The sequence below is a fragment of the Ranitomeya imitator genome, chromosome 7, assembly GCF_032444005.1.
Source record: "Ranitomeya imitator isolate aRanImi1 chromosome 7, aRanImi1.pri, whole genome shotgun sequence".
In the NCBI taxonomy this organism is placed as follows: Eukaryota; Metazoa; Chordata; class Amphibia; order Anura; family Dendrobatidae; genus Ranitomeya; species Ranitomeya imitator.
The window spans coordinates 50,088,961-50,102,950 of record NC_091288.1 but is presented as its reverse complement, the minus strand read 5'-3'; the positions used below and the strand labels follow the sequence as shown (position 1 = coordinate 50,102,950).

The 13,990-nt window shown below is 41.8% G+C and overlaps 1 protein-coding gene across 3 annotated transcripts in view; it reads right to left on the bottom strand.

Moving 5' to 3' along the window:
• The window catches only part of OSBPL6 (oxysterol binding protein like 6), a 259,204-nt gene that overhangs the window by 30,514 nt on the left and 214,700 nt on the right, over positions 1-13,990 (bottom strand). For 2 of the 3 annotated variants that reach the window (XM_069733209.1, XM_069733210.1), the window contains 4 exons: positions 12,996-13,103; positions 7,376-7,513; positions 5,552-5,639; positions 5,122-5,375 (listed from right to left, as the gene is read on the bottom strand). In XM_069733209.1, the coding sequence (XP_069589310.1) occupies positions 5,122-5,375; positions 5,552-5,639; positions 7,376-7,513; positions 12,996-13,103 (588 nt within the window). The remainder of the gene's footprint in view (positions 1-5,121; positions 5,376-5,551; positions 5,640-7,375; positions 7,514-12,995; positions 13,104-13,990) is intronic. The other variant, XM_069733211.1, reaches the window with a different exon arrangement.

Genomic DNA, 13,990 nt, shown 5'->3' with positions numbered 1-13,990 from the left:
GATACATTCACATCTCTTCGTTAACACTTCTTCATGATGCTCCACATGTAGTCTCTAGACTAAATTTTCAGCTATCATCGAGTCCAATACAAAAGCACGTTTCATAGCTGAAAAAAGAAAATACACCTTCCTTTCCAGCCTTCAACCATGATAGCCTTTAAGAACAGCGTCTTGAGGTCTACAGAGCACCTTTAGCTGGACGTCTGGCACAGCATCGTGCAAATCCTTCTAATGATTTGTGTCTTGACACTAAACCTAGGGCTTGGTATGTGACCTCTAATTTGACTTGCAGTTCACTACGCACCATTCTACGAATGCGTAACGACCACGTGGTCAATGCCATTATGGAGCTTTAACAAGGGAACGTCACACTGATGCTAGTCTTCGAATTCTGGTGTCGGATGGCATAATGTACAGTACTTCATTCCAGGTACACTAGCAGCTCGGCTTTACATTGATTTGGCTGTGGAATCAGTGGTAGCACCATTTCTCCAAAGTGTCTCAGGAGCCATTTTTCAACACGACATGGCCTTATGTTACTGTGAGCAGCCTGTGTGGCTGAAACATAACACCATGTCCTACAGCGCCTCCGGACGTGTCTTCTTTCATCCTCATCAGGGTCATCATTGGTCGGAACTTACACAGAGAGCTTCGAGAGGCAGAGCTTGATAATTTACCCGAGTGCACTCAGTGTGGCAGAACATTTCAGACTATAAGCATGGGGCGCTAATATTCAATACTGAATAAATCAAGATTTTTTTTTTTTTTTTAGAAATTTTGTTTCCACTTTTCATAATTTACTTATCATTAACATGTCTATCAATCCTGTGATTTTCATAATTCCTCGACTTTTACTTCGTGGTGTTGCAATTTTATTGTTGAGAAATGTATATTACACAACCAGAACAGCAAAGTAACAAGATTGTGGACATCAGTGTGGGAATTTCTGGGAAAGTCAATCATTTATAACCATGGGAGTTTACTGATTTCACCTATCAGGTTGATCCACATCTGGGCAGAAACCTTCACTCACTTGTTTGACTAATTGAATTTTGGTTGATCTATTACTTCAACGTCTTCACACCATACACTATTTCAGTGATGAAGGTAAAACATTGTGCTCCGAGTAAAAACATCTTCAAATTGCCTGCAATATGTTTTGAAAATGAAATGGTATTCTTTGGAATAATACTAAATTTTCCAAAATTGCCACAAATCATGAGCAAAAAAAAATTAGCGATTTGCCTGAACCTAAAGTGGAATTGTACATTCAGAAAAGAAAACATATCAAAGAGACACATAAGAAGTTTTAGAGGTGCTGAAATCCCCACTGATCACTATTAAGGGTCATGTTCCTGTGGCTTGGTGGGTTAACATCTGGAGATCAGGAGTTCAAATCTCGGGAGAGCCGATTTTAGGCTGGATTTGATTAAGTATCTCTTACTATTCTTTTTAAAAAAATGACCCAGTATGGGTTTGACAAGGCTATTGTTAGGTGGATTCATAACTGGCTCAGTGATCGTACTCAGAGTGGCAATAAATGGTTGTACATCTAATTGGAAGAGTGTTTCAAGTGGGTTACCACTTGGCTCTGTTCTGTCCTCACTGATGTTCAACATTTTTATAAATGATCTAGATAAGGGAACTGAAGGCAAACTAATCAAATTTGCAGATGATGCAAAGCTAGGAGGGATAGCTAACACTAGAGAAGACAGAGAAAGGATTCAGAAGGATCTAGATAAGCTTGAACAATGGGCAGTGACTAAAGGTACCGTCACACTAAACGATATCGCTAGCGATCCGTGACGTTGCAGCGTCCTGGCTAGCGATATCGTTCAGTTTGACACACAGCAGCGATCAGAATCCTGCTGTGATGTCGTTGGTCGCTGCAGAAAGTCCAGAACTTTATTTCGTCGCTGGACTTCCTGCTGACATCGCTGAATCGGCGTGTGTGACACCGATTCAGCGATGTCTTCGCTGGTAACCAGGGTAAACATTGGGTTACTAAGCGCAGGGCCACGCTTAGTAACCCGATGTTTACCCTGGTTACCAGCGTAAAAGTAAAAAAACAAACAAACACTTCATACTTACATTCCGCTGTCTGTCCCCGGCACTGTGCTTCTCTGCCCTGTGTAAGCACAGTGGCCGAAAAGCACAGCGGTGACATCACCGCTGTGCTTTCCGGCCGCTGTGCTCACAGTCAGTGCAGGAAAGCACAGCGCCGGGGACAGACAGCAGAAGGTAAGTATGAAGTGTTTGTTTTTTTTTACTTTTACGCTGGTAACCAGGGTAAACATCGGGTTACTAAGCGCGGCCCTGCGCTTAGTAACCCGATGTTTACCCTGGTTACCGGGGACCTCGGGATCGTTGGTCGCTGGAAAGCTGTCTGTGTGACAGCTCTCCAGCGACGCTGCAGCGATCCGGATCGTTGTCGGTATCGCTGCAGCGTCGCTTAGTGTGACGGTACCTTAATAGAATGGTATTTAACAGTGACAAATGCAAGATTCTACATCTGCGCAAGAAAAACATACATTTCATCTATAGAACTATAGAATGGGAGGACTAGAACTAAGCAACAGCACGTGTAAAAAGGACTTGGGTACACTAATAAATCATAGACTGCACATGAGTCAACAGTGTGATGCAGACTGAAAAAAGCAAACACAGTTCTAAGATGTATTAAGTGAAGCATAGAGTCTAGATCACATGAATTATCTCCCACTACTCCTCCTTGGTCAGGCCTCATCTGGAATATTGTGTCCAGTTCTGGGCACCACATTCTAAAAAAAACATTGAAAAACTGGAGCAAGTTCAGAGAGGAGGTATAAGGATAGTGAGTGAACTGCAAAGTATGTCCTATGAGGAACGGTTAAAGGATCTGGGAATGTTTAGCTTGGAAAAATGTCTAAGAGGAGACTTAATAGCTGCCTACAAATATCTGAAGGGCTGTCACAGTGTAGAGGGATCATTATTCTCATTTGCACATGGAAACACAAGCAGCAATGGAATGAGACTGAAAGGGAGAAGATACAGATTAGATATTAGAAAAAACGTTTTGACAGTGAGGGTGATCAATGAGTGGAGCAGGCTGCCACGAGAGGTGGTGAGTTCGTTCTCCTTCAATGGAAGTCTTCAAACAGAGGCAGGATAGACATCTGTCTGAGATGGTTTAGTGAATCCTGCATTGAGCAGGGGGTTGGACACGATGACCCAGGAGGTCCTTTCCAACTCTAGCATTCTAGGATTCAAACTGTTCCAAAATGCATCACAAAATGTTGCGCAAGGCAGACATTTTGGGGGCATCGACAGTTTGTTTTGAGGTTCCTCTAACTCTAACATTCTAGGATTCAAGGGGCAGAAGCACTCGAACTGAGAGCTGTTTCTTTCTGAGAATGGAATCACAGACTTTCTTTTGAGTCACCTTTCAGTCTCGGAAAAGAGCAATAATCACCAGAGTATCTCTTTCCATTTTTCGTCATTGGTGGTAGTCTCAGGACCCAGACATCCACCAGCACCCACACACTATGACATATCAAATAATTTCCGAAAGTTCTTCAGTAAATATATAAGAAAACGGTCTAGTAAGAAGAACCAAAAAAGGTGGTCACAGCAACATCATTAATCTAGGATCACTTACAACACTGAGAAATTCAACTTGTCTTACCGGTCAATGCCTTAACCATTCAGTGGCGGACATAACATTGGTGCAACCTATGCAGTTGCACAGGGGTCCAGTGGGTTAGGGGGTCCACTTTCATTCGTAGAAGAGTTTTCTACTATAAAATTAGATTATACATAAGGGCATAAGCTCATAAGCATTAAAGTTCACAACTACTGGTTTCTGGAGAGAAATATTTTGGTGCTGTATGATGAGCTATGGGATAAGAGGGGTCCATGATCTGTCCATGCACAGGGGCCTATCATTAACTGTGTCCACCCCGGTAACCATAAATATACAAAGCCATGGCAAAATGATATTGCCTTAACATGGGGCAGTCACGTCCTTCATGCATTCTGTGGCTCATTTATCACTTAGTTCACAAAATAATCTTCAGTGGAAGATCAATGAAGGACCACGACCGTGGGAGCATTGGTTTTAGTACAGATTATTCATTGGTAATAGACATCTTTCCTATTACAGTTAAAGTGTTGATGATCTAATTGAGAGTTGATTTATACATTTAACCCCTTCCCGATATTGGACACACTGGTACGTCCAATGTCGGGTCCCTTTCTTTGGTGCAGGCTCAGGAGCGGAGTCTGCATCTTTTAAAGCAGATGATGGCTGTGTTATACAGCCATCATCTGGTCCTAACAGTCGCTGGTGGAGCTTAACTCTGTCCACTGCTTTTAAGTCCTTAAATCCCCTGTTAATCACTGACGGCGGCATTTACAGTACACTCTGCCAAGCGCACATTGTCCCCAAGAGAGCAAATGGATTCCTATGTCAGCAGGGAACTGCTAGGATCTCCATGCTAGCCATTATGATCTCCATGCTCCATGATCTCCATACGATCAGCTAAGATTTCCATGCTTCAAGTCCAGCCTGTGGTGATGCCGCTCTTGCAAATCATGTTACTCAGGCCCAGAGACATAAAATCATGATTAGTGGGACGATTAGTTAGGGAGGAGAACGAAACACCCCATCGACTAGTCGCCCACTAATTTGCATTTCCCTGGCCAAAATAACTAAACAAAACAAACAAAAAACAAACAAATGGAAGCAGTATAAAGAATGGAATAAAAACATGGGGTTGACTTGTAGGACATAAGGAAGTTGTCAGGTTCCCTTTAAAAAAAAAAATGGATGATTAGTATTGCTGTATTTGTATTGAACTGGATAAATAAATTGCCAGGTCATTTTTTATTAATGAACGCAGTAAAACTAGCCCCCCCCCCCCCAAAAAAAAAAATAGCGTTAATTTTGCAATTTATCCACACTAAAATGTATTTTCCGGTTTTCCAATATATTGCATGGTAAAATAGATTGTGCCATTCAAAAGTACAAATCATCCTGCAAAAAATAAATTCTCATATGGTTATGCTAACTGTCAAATTAAAAACTTCTGGCTCTTAGGAGAAGAGGGAGGAAAAAAATTAAAACGTGAAAATGTACTGTACCATACGTTCATGTGGATCATCTGTCTCGGAAGCCTTATCTAACAGTTCACTGTATTCCAGCTCTTCACAAAGGTGCTGTAAGGTATTCAGTGGCTCATTCAATTCTACAGGCATGGAAACTTTGGACAAGTCTTTGCCAATGTTATTCCTCAGAATATTCCATAGGTTGATATTGCTGGTATCAGGCGACGGAGTAGGTAGACTTGTTCTTCGTCCTGTTCGGAACGCACCACCTAAAAGTTCTCCATTGAGAACTGGAAGACCAAACAGAAATTTAACTAGAAGCAATAGAAATTGCAAGTATAGAAAATTCAATAGCAAAAAAAAACTGAATATATATGCCATCATTGTAGAAAACTGATACAACTGATTTAGAAGTTGACAAGACACAGCATAAAAAGATCGTATCAGAAGTTTAAGTGACAATTACTTTGACGGGACACATTATCGGCAACACTGGTGTTGTCTTCAGAGATGTTATCACTGACATCACTGATGTAGGATTCATCATCTGATGCCTAAAAGCAAAAAAAAACAAACATAATAAACATCTTATTACCTTACTGCAATTTATTTAGTGTATGGAACCAATGTTACAATTTATTTAATTTTTTTTTTCTCAGTGGTGTTTCTTATCTCCCATATCTACAAGTGCCCCATGTTCTCAGGATCAGAGTGGATTCAATAAATATAACCACCATAGTTCTAAAGAATGCCAGAAGCAAGACAGTGCATGGCAAGACAGAAGGGAGGGGAAGCTCTGCCACTAAAGAAAGAATAAAGGGGGACACCCCTGACACTTTGTCCTACGCAACCCTAAGCTCCCTAGCGTCCCTAGAGGGGTTCTTTCACCCCATGTGGCGATCACGTTCTTAATCCCTGTCTTACCCTTAGAACGACCCTGACTAGTGCGTGGGGCAGCAGGAACTCTAGTCCTGCTCTAACACAAAGACACAAAGGGAAACAGACAAGGATAAAAGAAAACCATAATCACTCAACACACTCCCAGACTACAGAAAGGGAAAAGGAAAATGAAAAGGTGAGGCTAACCAAACAGGAGATAAGGTAGAGGAAGACACGCAAACAAGCTTCCAAACAGATATCTCCTATACGACCTCTCTTCAAACAGCTCACACCACCAGCTCCAAAGCAGGTTATAGCAAGTTATCACTGGCAACTACTCAAGCTTACCTCACCCGCGATTTTCGGGGTGACAGGTTCCCTTTAAATGGATTCCACAGTGATGACAAAATGGCAAGTGAACAGATGCTATTGAGATCATATCACATGTCCTCCCACCACAATGATGATGTACACATTAAGAATAGTTAAAACAGGACCTGTCACCAGGTCAAAAGCAGTCAGTGTTTGCTCTTATTTATTCCCTCTGCTCCCCTGAGTATTACATTTTTTTTTATCTGCCATATGATTCCAGAGATATGTGTTTTTTTTATCTACGATAGTTTAAAATGTTATGGCCTTTAAGGAAGGGGTGTGGCTTACAGGATTCTCTGTGGGTGTGTCTTTAGGCTGCTCTTCATTATTACCCTGTGAGCCACACCCTCTTGTAAAAATTAGAAGTAAATAAAACACCCTAAATCTCTGAAACCATGTGGGGAATATTCAAAAAGCTAAAAAATGGAATGCTCAATGTACCAGCGGGAATAAAAAAATAAATAAATAAATGGTCGCCTTAGGTCCTTTTTAAAAAAATTTATATCCACATTTATAAATAAAGCCATTTTTTACAACAGAGAAGGAACAGAAAAGGTGAGGCTAACCAAGCAGGAGATGAGGTAGAGGAAGACACACAAACAAGCTTCCAAACATATCTCCAGAGACGACTCCTATACGACCTCTCTTCAAACAGCTCACACCACCAGCTCCAAGCCAGGCTATAGCAAGCTATCACTGGCAACTACTAAAGCTAAGTATAGTCTTTCACACTGATAATCCTCTGGAAGCATAAAAACAACTGTGCTGAACAGGGCTAAACAACATAATGAAAATGAAAAATAACTTCCAGGCTATCGTGGCTTCATCTATTGGTCAAACACATTTATTTTCTATAATTTTATTAGCTCAAAAAATCTTATTAATGTCTTAATAGCTTAATTGTGAGTCTCCCCTTAGAGGCTTAAGATTTATTAATTCTCACAGCTGAGTATTTGCTACAATTATCCTATATCAAATTTACGTTTTGCACTGTAATCTTAACATCCTGGAATTCATGTAAATCGCTAACATTATATACCTCATTCTCTGAAGAGCTGGCAGAGAGAAGAACCTCCTGAGCATCAAAGAATTCAGACACTGATTCCGACATGGACAACCTGCCCTCATTAGAGACCTGTGGGGATAGAGGCAGATTGACATGGATATGCTCTCCAGGCTGCAGTGGGAATAAGAAATACATATGAACTGTCAAGGCATGGAGTAATCATGGAGCACAGTCAAATGTTGTGAAAGCACATGTAGAAATAATTTGCAGGACTCCGGTCCATCAGCCAAGTCACTAATCCGTGACTACGCAAAGGACGTTTCGCCAGTCCAGCTAATCAAAAGAAGAGAAGACAATGCTGGGTGGTAAGGAGATTCGCAGTCCTCCCATTCAACAGTCACAGATTACAGACCTGGCCAATGGACTCGAGTCCTGCAAATCGTTTTTCCCCATCTCTACTGTTAACTTATTCTGCAGTCAGCTATGTACAGTGATACATAGAGGCTGCAGATACCAAACAATGCTCAATTTTTTTTTACAAAACCCTATTACAAATATTATTTTCAGAAGACGATACAAGCATTTAAAAGAGTGCCCATATCCTAAAAATGTACAAGAACATTACTGTTAATAACCCCAATGATTTTAGTTAGATTTTTTCTGAATGCAGGTTTCGAGTCAGATTTTTAATGTTTTTGTTGTAGCCTGCTACATTATTCTAATCTGTAAAATAGAAAAGAAACCTTATGGATCCCTTCATAGTCAATGTACGGTAGTTCACTAGATTCCTTACATTTCTTATATTTCATATATCAGACGTTATGGTGTCGGGGAGTTCAGTGTCCACTATTCTCACGGTGCCCAAATCGGCTTCTAGATAATTATTAAACATTTCATTAACTCGTGATGAATTGTGAATTCTTAGCGTCTGAATTCAAAATAAACATTAGGTCAATAATAATGAGATAATGGATGAAATCAATAATAGTAATAAGATTAAGCCTAAATAGACTTTCATAGCAACTATATCTCGCAAGTCGAGGAAATGTTTTACAATGTGTACTGTAGCATCATTTACACAAGCTGCAGGGAGCGGAGGACTAATTACTAAATGTCAATATATTATTAAATATTTGATTTTGCATAAAAGTCTAATTTAAAGGAGCATTTTAGCAAACAATCATCAGAAACCGTGTCAGACTTGGATTAGCAAAGGTTCATCAGTAGCATTGATTCTTGGGGCCCACTGTTCAGCTACATGCAAAAACAACCAGACCCTAGTACACAAATTTACTTTTTCTTCTATGTAATATTAATTTGGCTATCTTGTTTCATGAATGATTAGATTATACCTTTTTATGAAAATTGTGAATCAAGTGTAATAGCACGACTCATCAGCACTTTTTCACAGGGGCCCACCAGAGGATTCTCCTGCTCCCCCGTGGGCCAGTCCGAGCCTGATCAGAAATTATCTAAGATGAAAGCGCCTAAAATAAACCTGTTACAGAAAGCACCATTATACTAGAGTACCCGCAAGACACTAATAACGCTAGAATAACAGGTGCAGTACTACTGATGGTCGTAAAAGGGTAGAATAAATTAGGAGGTTTCAAGAATGTCTTAGACTTTGTCATGTAGCTAATTTGGTGATCCATTTAGGGAATTGTCTTAAAAAAAAAAAAAAAAAAGTCAAATTTTACTAGGGCACATGGACATGATAGAAGAAGAATCACACCTAGTTCCCCCCTTATAGGAGACAAAACAGAAAGAAGCTCTGCTGAAGAAAAAATGAATAGACACCTTAAGAGGGGCTGTCCGATGTTCCTTCTTCAGGATCGCACAACACCTTTGACTCCCGGATTCTTGATTGCTTGGTGCGATGCATTCCTGAAAATTGACAGTTTGGACCAACTGCATGGTTGCGAATAAAGGCCCGAAATATGAGCTTTCCCATGCGGCAAGCAGAGGCAGAGCTTTGGAGGAGTGCAGGAAGAGAGAAGCTGGCCAGGTAAAGCGATCCGGACAGCTTCAGAGAAGCGTTTGCCGCCTCTAAAGGAGTACAAGCAGGGCTGGCTCCAGGTTTTTGAGGGCCCCGGGCGAAAGAGTCTCAGTGGGCCCCCCCCTTTAACACATACCCCGATTCATGATGGCATATAAACACAGCCATGTAGTATATAACACTGCCCGCATAGTATATAGCAGCCCACGTAGCATATAGCAGCCCACGTAGCATATAGCAGCCCATGTAGTATATAGCACAGCCCACGTAGTATATAGCAGCGCAGCCCACGTAGTATATAGCAGCCCAAGTAGTATATAGCAGCGCAGCCCACGTAGTATATAGCAGCGCAGCCCACGTAGTATATAGCAGCGCAGCCCACGTAGTATATAGCAGCGCAGCCCACGTAGTATATAGCAGCGCAGCCCACGTAGTATATAGCAGCGCAGCCCACGTAGTATATAGCAGCGCAGCCCACGTAGTATATAGCAGCGCAGCCGAGCCCACGTAGTATATAGCAGCGCAGCCCACGTAGTATATAGCAGCGCAGCCCACGTAGTATATAGCAGCGCAGCCGAGCCCACGTAGTATATAGCAGCGCAGCCCACGTAGTATATAGCAGTGCCACTCACTCAGGCACTGGTAGGACTAGGAGCTCCTCCTGAATCTGCCTCATAACTTCAGCAGCACTGCAGCCAGCCAGGGGCGCAGAGCAGAGCAGAGAACTGCTCTCTCCGCCCACAAACAATGCCACACTGGCTGCCTTCTCTTAACCCCTATGTGTGCCTGCCTGGCTGCACTCACTGAGTGAGAAGATGCTTGTGTCAGAGCTGGCACATAGGGGTTAAGAGAACGCAGCCAGCAGTGACTTTGTGGGTGGAGAGAGCACGTTATCTCCTGCTCTGCTCTCCCAGCTGTATCTATGACAGCATTTGTGGGCCCCCCTCTCTCCCCAGGGCCCCGGCATTTGCCCGGTGCGCCGGGTGCTGACGCCGGCCCTGAGTACAAGCTTGTCAGCTTGTACTCCTTGCCTAGAAAAATGACCACCTCTGATAAAGTCCAGAAGTGTCCGGTAACCCAGGCAATGTGCTGCAAGCTAAAGAAGTTAAAAATCCCTTCATTCTTCAGAACAGAAAAGATTTTTAGCAAGAAGTAAATTGCATTGTTGCTCGTCTGTACAGACAGCATGCAGCACTCACGGTTCGCCATAGTTTATGATGTTAAACTTCATTACTTGTCCGATCTCACTAACTATAAATATAATGATGCACACTAATTACTAATTGCAGGGCATTTCTCCCTACGACTTACTAGAAAAAGTATCTCCCAGGTCGCTTTTTTCTAGTAAGATATTTAGTATCAGAGAAAATCATAGCGACAATGATATTGTAATTCTATTGCTATTGCAAACATCTACCAGAAATACAACATGCGCCTTTTCTTCCCATTAAATATAAAGATATTTTTGTAAATGTAATTGCACTCAGCCTCAAGATTACAGACCTCTATCGCTCTTATTCATTCTCGTCTGGATTACTGCAACTTCCTACTAATCGGTCTTTTTCTTACCAAACTTTCTCCTTCCCCAATCCACCCTGAAGGCGGCAGCCAGGATCATATTTCTGCCCAGTAGCTACATTATTATTATTATTTATTATTACTACATAGATGCCTCCATCTTGTGCCAGTCATTGCACTGGTTGCCCATCCGCTATAGAGTACAATGAAAAAAACTCATCGTTCTCACCCACAAAGCTCTCCACACTTCTGAACTGCCCTACATCTCCTCCCTCATCTCTGTTTATCACTGTACCTGTGCCCTCCATTCTGCAACTGATGCAAGACTAACATCCTCCATAATTCGAGTCTCCCACTTCTGTCTCAAAGACTTCTCTCGTGCTGCGCCAGTTTTCTGGAATCCACTACCCCAGAAGCTCCAATTAATACCTAGCCTCCACATTTTTAAACGTGCTTTAAAAACACATCTCTTTAGACAGACTTATCACCTCAATTCACCAACCTAGCTTTCCCGTTCCCTCTTTCTAACTTTTCCTCATAATCTGCTCCCTCCTACTCATCTGTCTCCACATCCTCCATGCACCCAATAGCACTTAGTAACTACACTGAAGGTACCTTCACACAACGATTTCGTTAACGATATCGTTGCTTTTTGTGACGTAGCAACGATATCGTTAACGAAATCGTTATGTGTGACAGCGACCAACGATCAGGCCCCTGCTGGGAGATCGTTGGTCGCTGGGAAATGATCAGGACTTTTTTTTGGGTCGCTGATCACCCGCTGTCATCGCTGAATCGGCGTGTGTGACGCCGATCCAGCGATGTGTTCACTGGTAACCAGGGTAAATATCGGGTTACTAAGTGCAGGGTCGCGCTTAGTAACCCGATATTTACCCTGGTTACCATTGTAAAAGTAAAAAAAAAAACAAAACAGTACATACTCACATTCCGGTGTGTGTCACGTCCCCCGGCGTCAGCTTCCCTGCACTGTGTCAGCGACGGCCGGCCGTAAAGCTGAGCACAGCGGTGACGTCACCACTCTGCTTTACGACCGGCGCTTACACAGTGCAGGGAAGCTGACGCCGGGGGACGTGACAGACACCGGAATGTAAGTATGTAGTGTTTTTTTTTTTTACATTTACAATGGTAGCCAGGGTAAACATCGGGTTAATAAGCGCGGCCCGGCGCTTAGTAACCCGATGTTTACCCTGGTTACCCGGGGACTTTGGCATCGTTGGTCGCTGGAGAGAGCTGTCTGTGTGACAGCTCTCCAGCGACCACACAATGACTTACTAACGATCACGGCCAGGTCGTATCGCTGGTCGTGATCGTTGGTAAATCGTTTAGTGTAACGGTACCTTAATACAGATACTGGATGGTGACCGGATCATGCAGCTTCATATCATAACCCCTATTTATTATAATGATGGCTCTGCAAGCACTTCTTACCTATTGTGTCCCCCTATTTCCCTATAGATTGTGACCCTATAGGGGGACCCTCACATGAGAAGGGAACAGTTGAGCATATACAGAGTGAGTGCATGAGACAGTAACAATCATGATTTCTGATTGCAAGTAGGAGACACTGGCAAAACATCAGGAAACGAATAAACTACACTCAGTTGTTCCTTGCTAACCAATTCAAGAGATGATCCTCATAGTCACAATAGGACCTCAAAGACTTAAAAGTTAAAGAAAAGGAATAAAATAATAACCTAGTGTATGTATATGGTAGTATATTGGCCACATAGCGTATTTGTGCACTTGTGCATTAATTTAATACTTAAGGTGTGCAAGCCTTATCTTTTCTGTGTGTAGTACATATCAAGGGGGTGGTCCCTTCCGGGTCTCAGCACCCTTGTCTATCCATCTTTCCCAAATAAGGTTTTAATTGCAAGCTAAGCCTCATTTCCTTTTCACTTTCCATTCACATAAGGCTGTTTTGGCACAAAGAGAGGAAGGACATTTTTTGTATAAGGACCATTCATATTAAAAGGTCACCTTGACGTGGTTGGATGGCTTTTGCGCTCTTTGATAAAAAAATGGCAACAATGTACCTTTAACGTTTCACAGCAATACTGGCATTCATTAGTCACAGTGTGCTAACACATCGTGTATGTATATAAAAATAATAACCTCATCTGGGCTTGAGATTATGTTGACACTGACAACCTGGTCGGAGATGACAGACTCGGTATGTATTCTGTTAAGACGACTCCTCAACTCAGAGTTGTGGTTCAGCGCCTGCAAGGTAAAATTCCAAAGTGATTCAAAGTTCTGGGGATTTTGTTATCAAGACCTATATTTTTAACTCAAAGTGGTTATCCAACCATGAAAATAATTTTTAAGAAGCACTCAGAATGCTACAAACAAAAGCATAAAGCAGCACTCTGTAGGCACGAATATGTATGCAAACATGAATATATGAAATGTGGACTGCACTACTGCTATATAGAATATACCGTACTTTCAAAAATGAAGGTACGGTAGTTAGCACATAAATTGGCCACTTCATGTGTGGCCCTCCACACTAGCTTTATTGGCTCAGAGGTGCTGGTCAGTTTTTTTTTTTTGTAGATTACTATTTGAGGTTGTGACTGCCTCTTTTTCTGACATTGCACTACTCATATCAACCTAAGGCTGTTTTTAATTAGTTCACGACCCTATCTGCCCCTGAAATTGTAGGCTTATAGCCCAGGAGACAAAGTTAAAAAATTGGCATTCTTAGGTTCTGAAAATAAGAAACACCTTAACGTGGCATTCAGGTACACATGAATTGGCCAATTTATGCGCTAAGTTTTCTCAATTTTTCATATTTCTAGTGCAGTAATGCAATTCCATTTTCATATTTCATGTTTGCAAGCTATGGCGCTACAGAGTGTTGCCTTATTTATTTTATAGCCCAGGAGACTCATGTATGATAAATATTAAGCTAAGGTCCCATCAAAGATAGGTCGCCTTGTCGTGGCTGGTAGGCTCTCTTGAATTTGTAATGCTAATGACTTTAATTTTAATAAGTATATTCTATAAAGCAGTAATACAGTTAAAATATCTTGTATCAATGTTTGCAGAGGCTGTTGCATATGCTCTTATTAGAATATTATGCAGTCATGGCAGCTTGCACCTGTTGA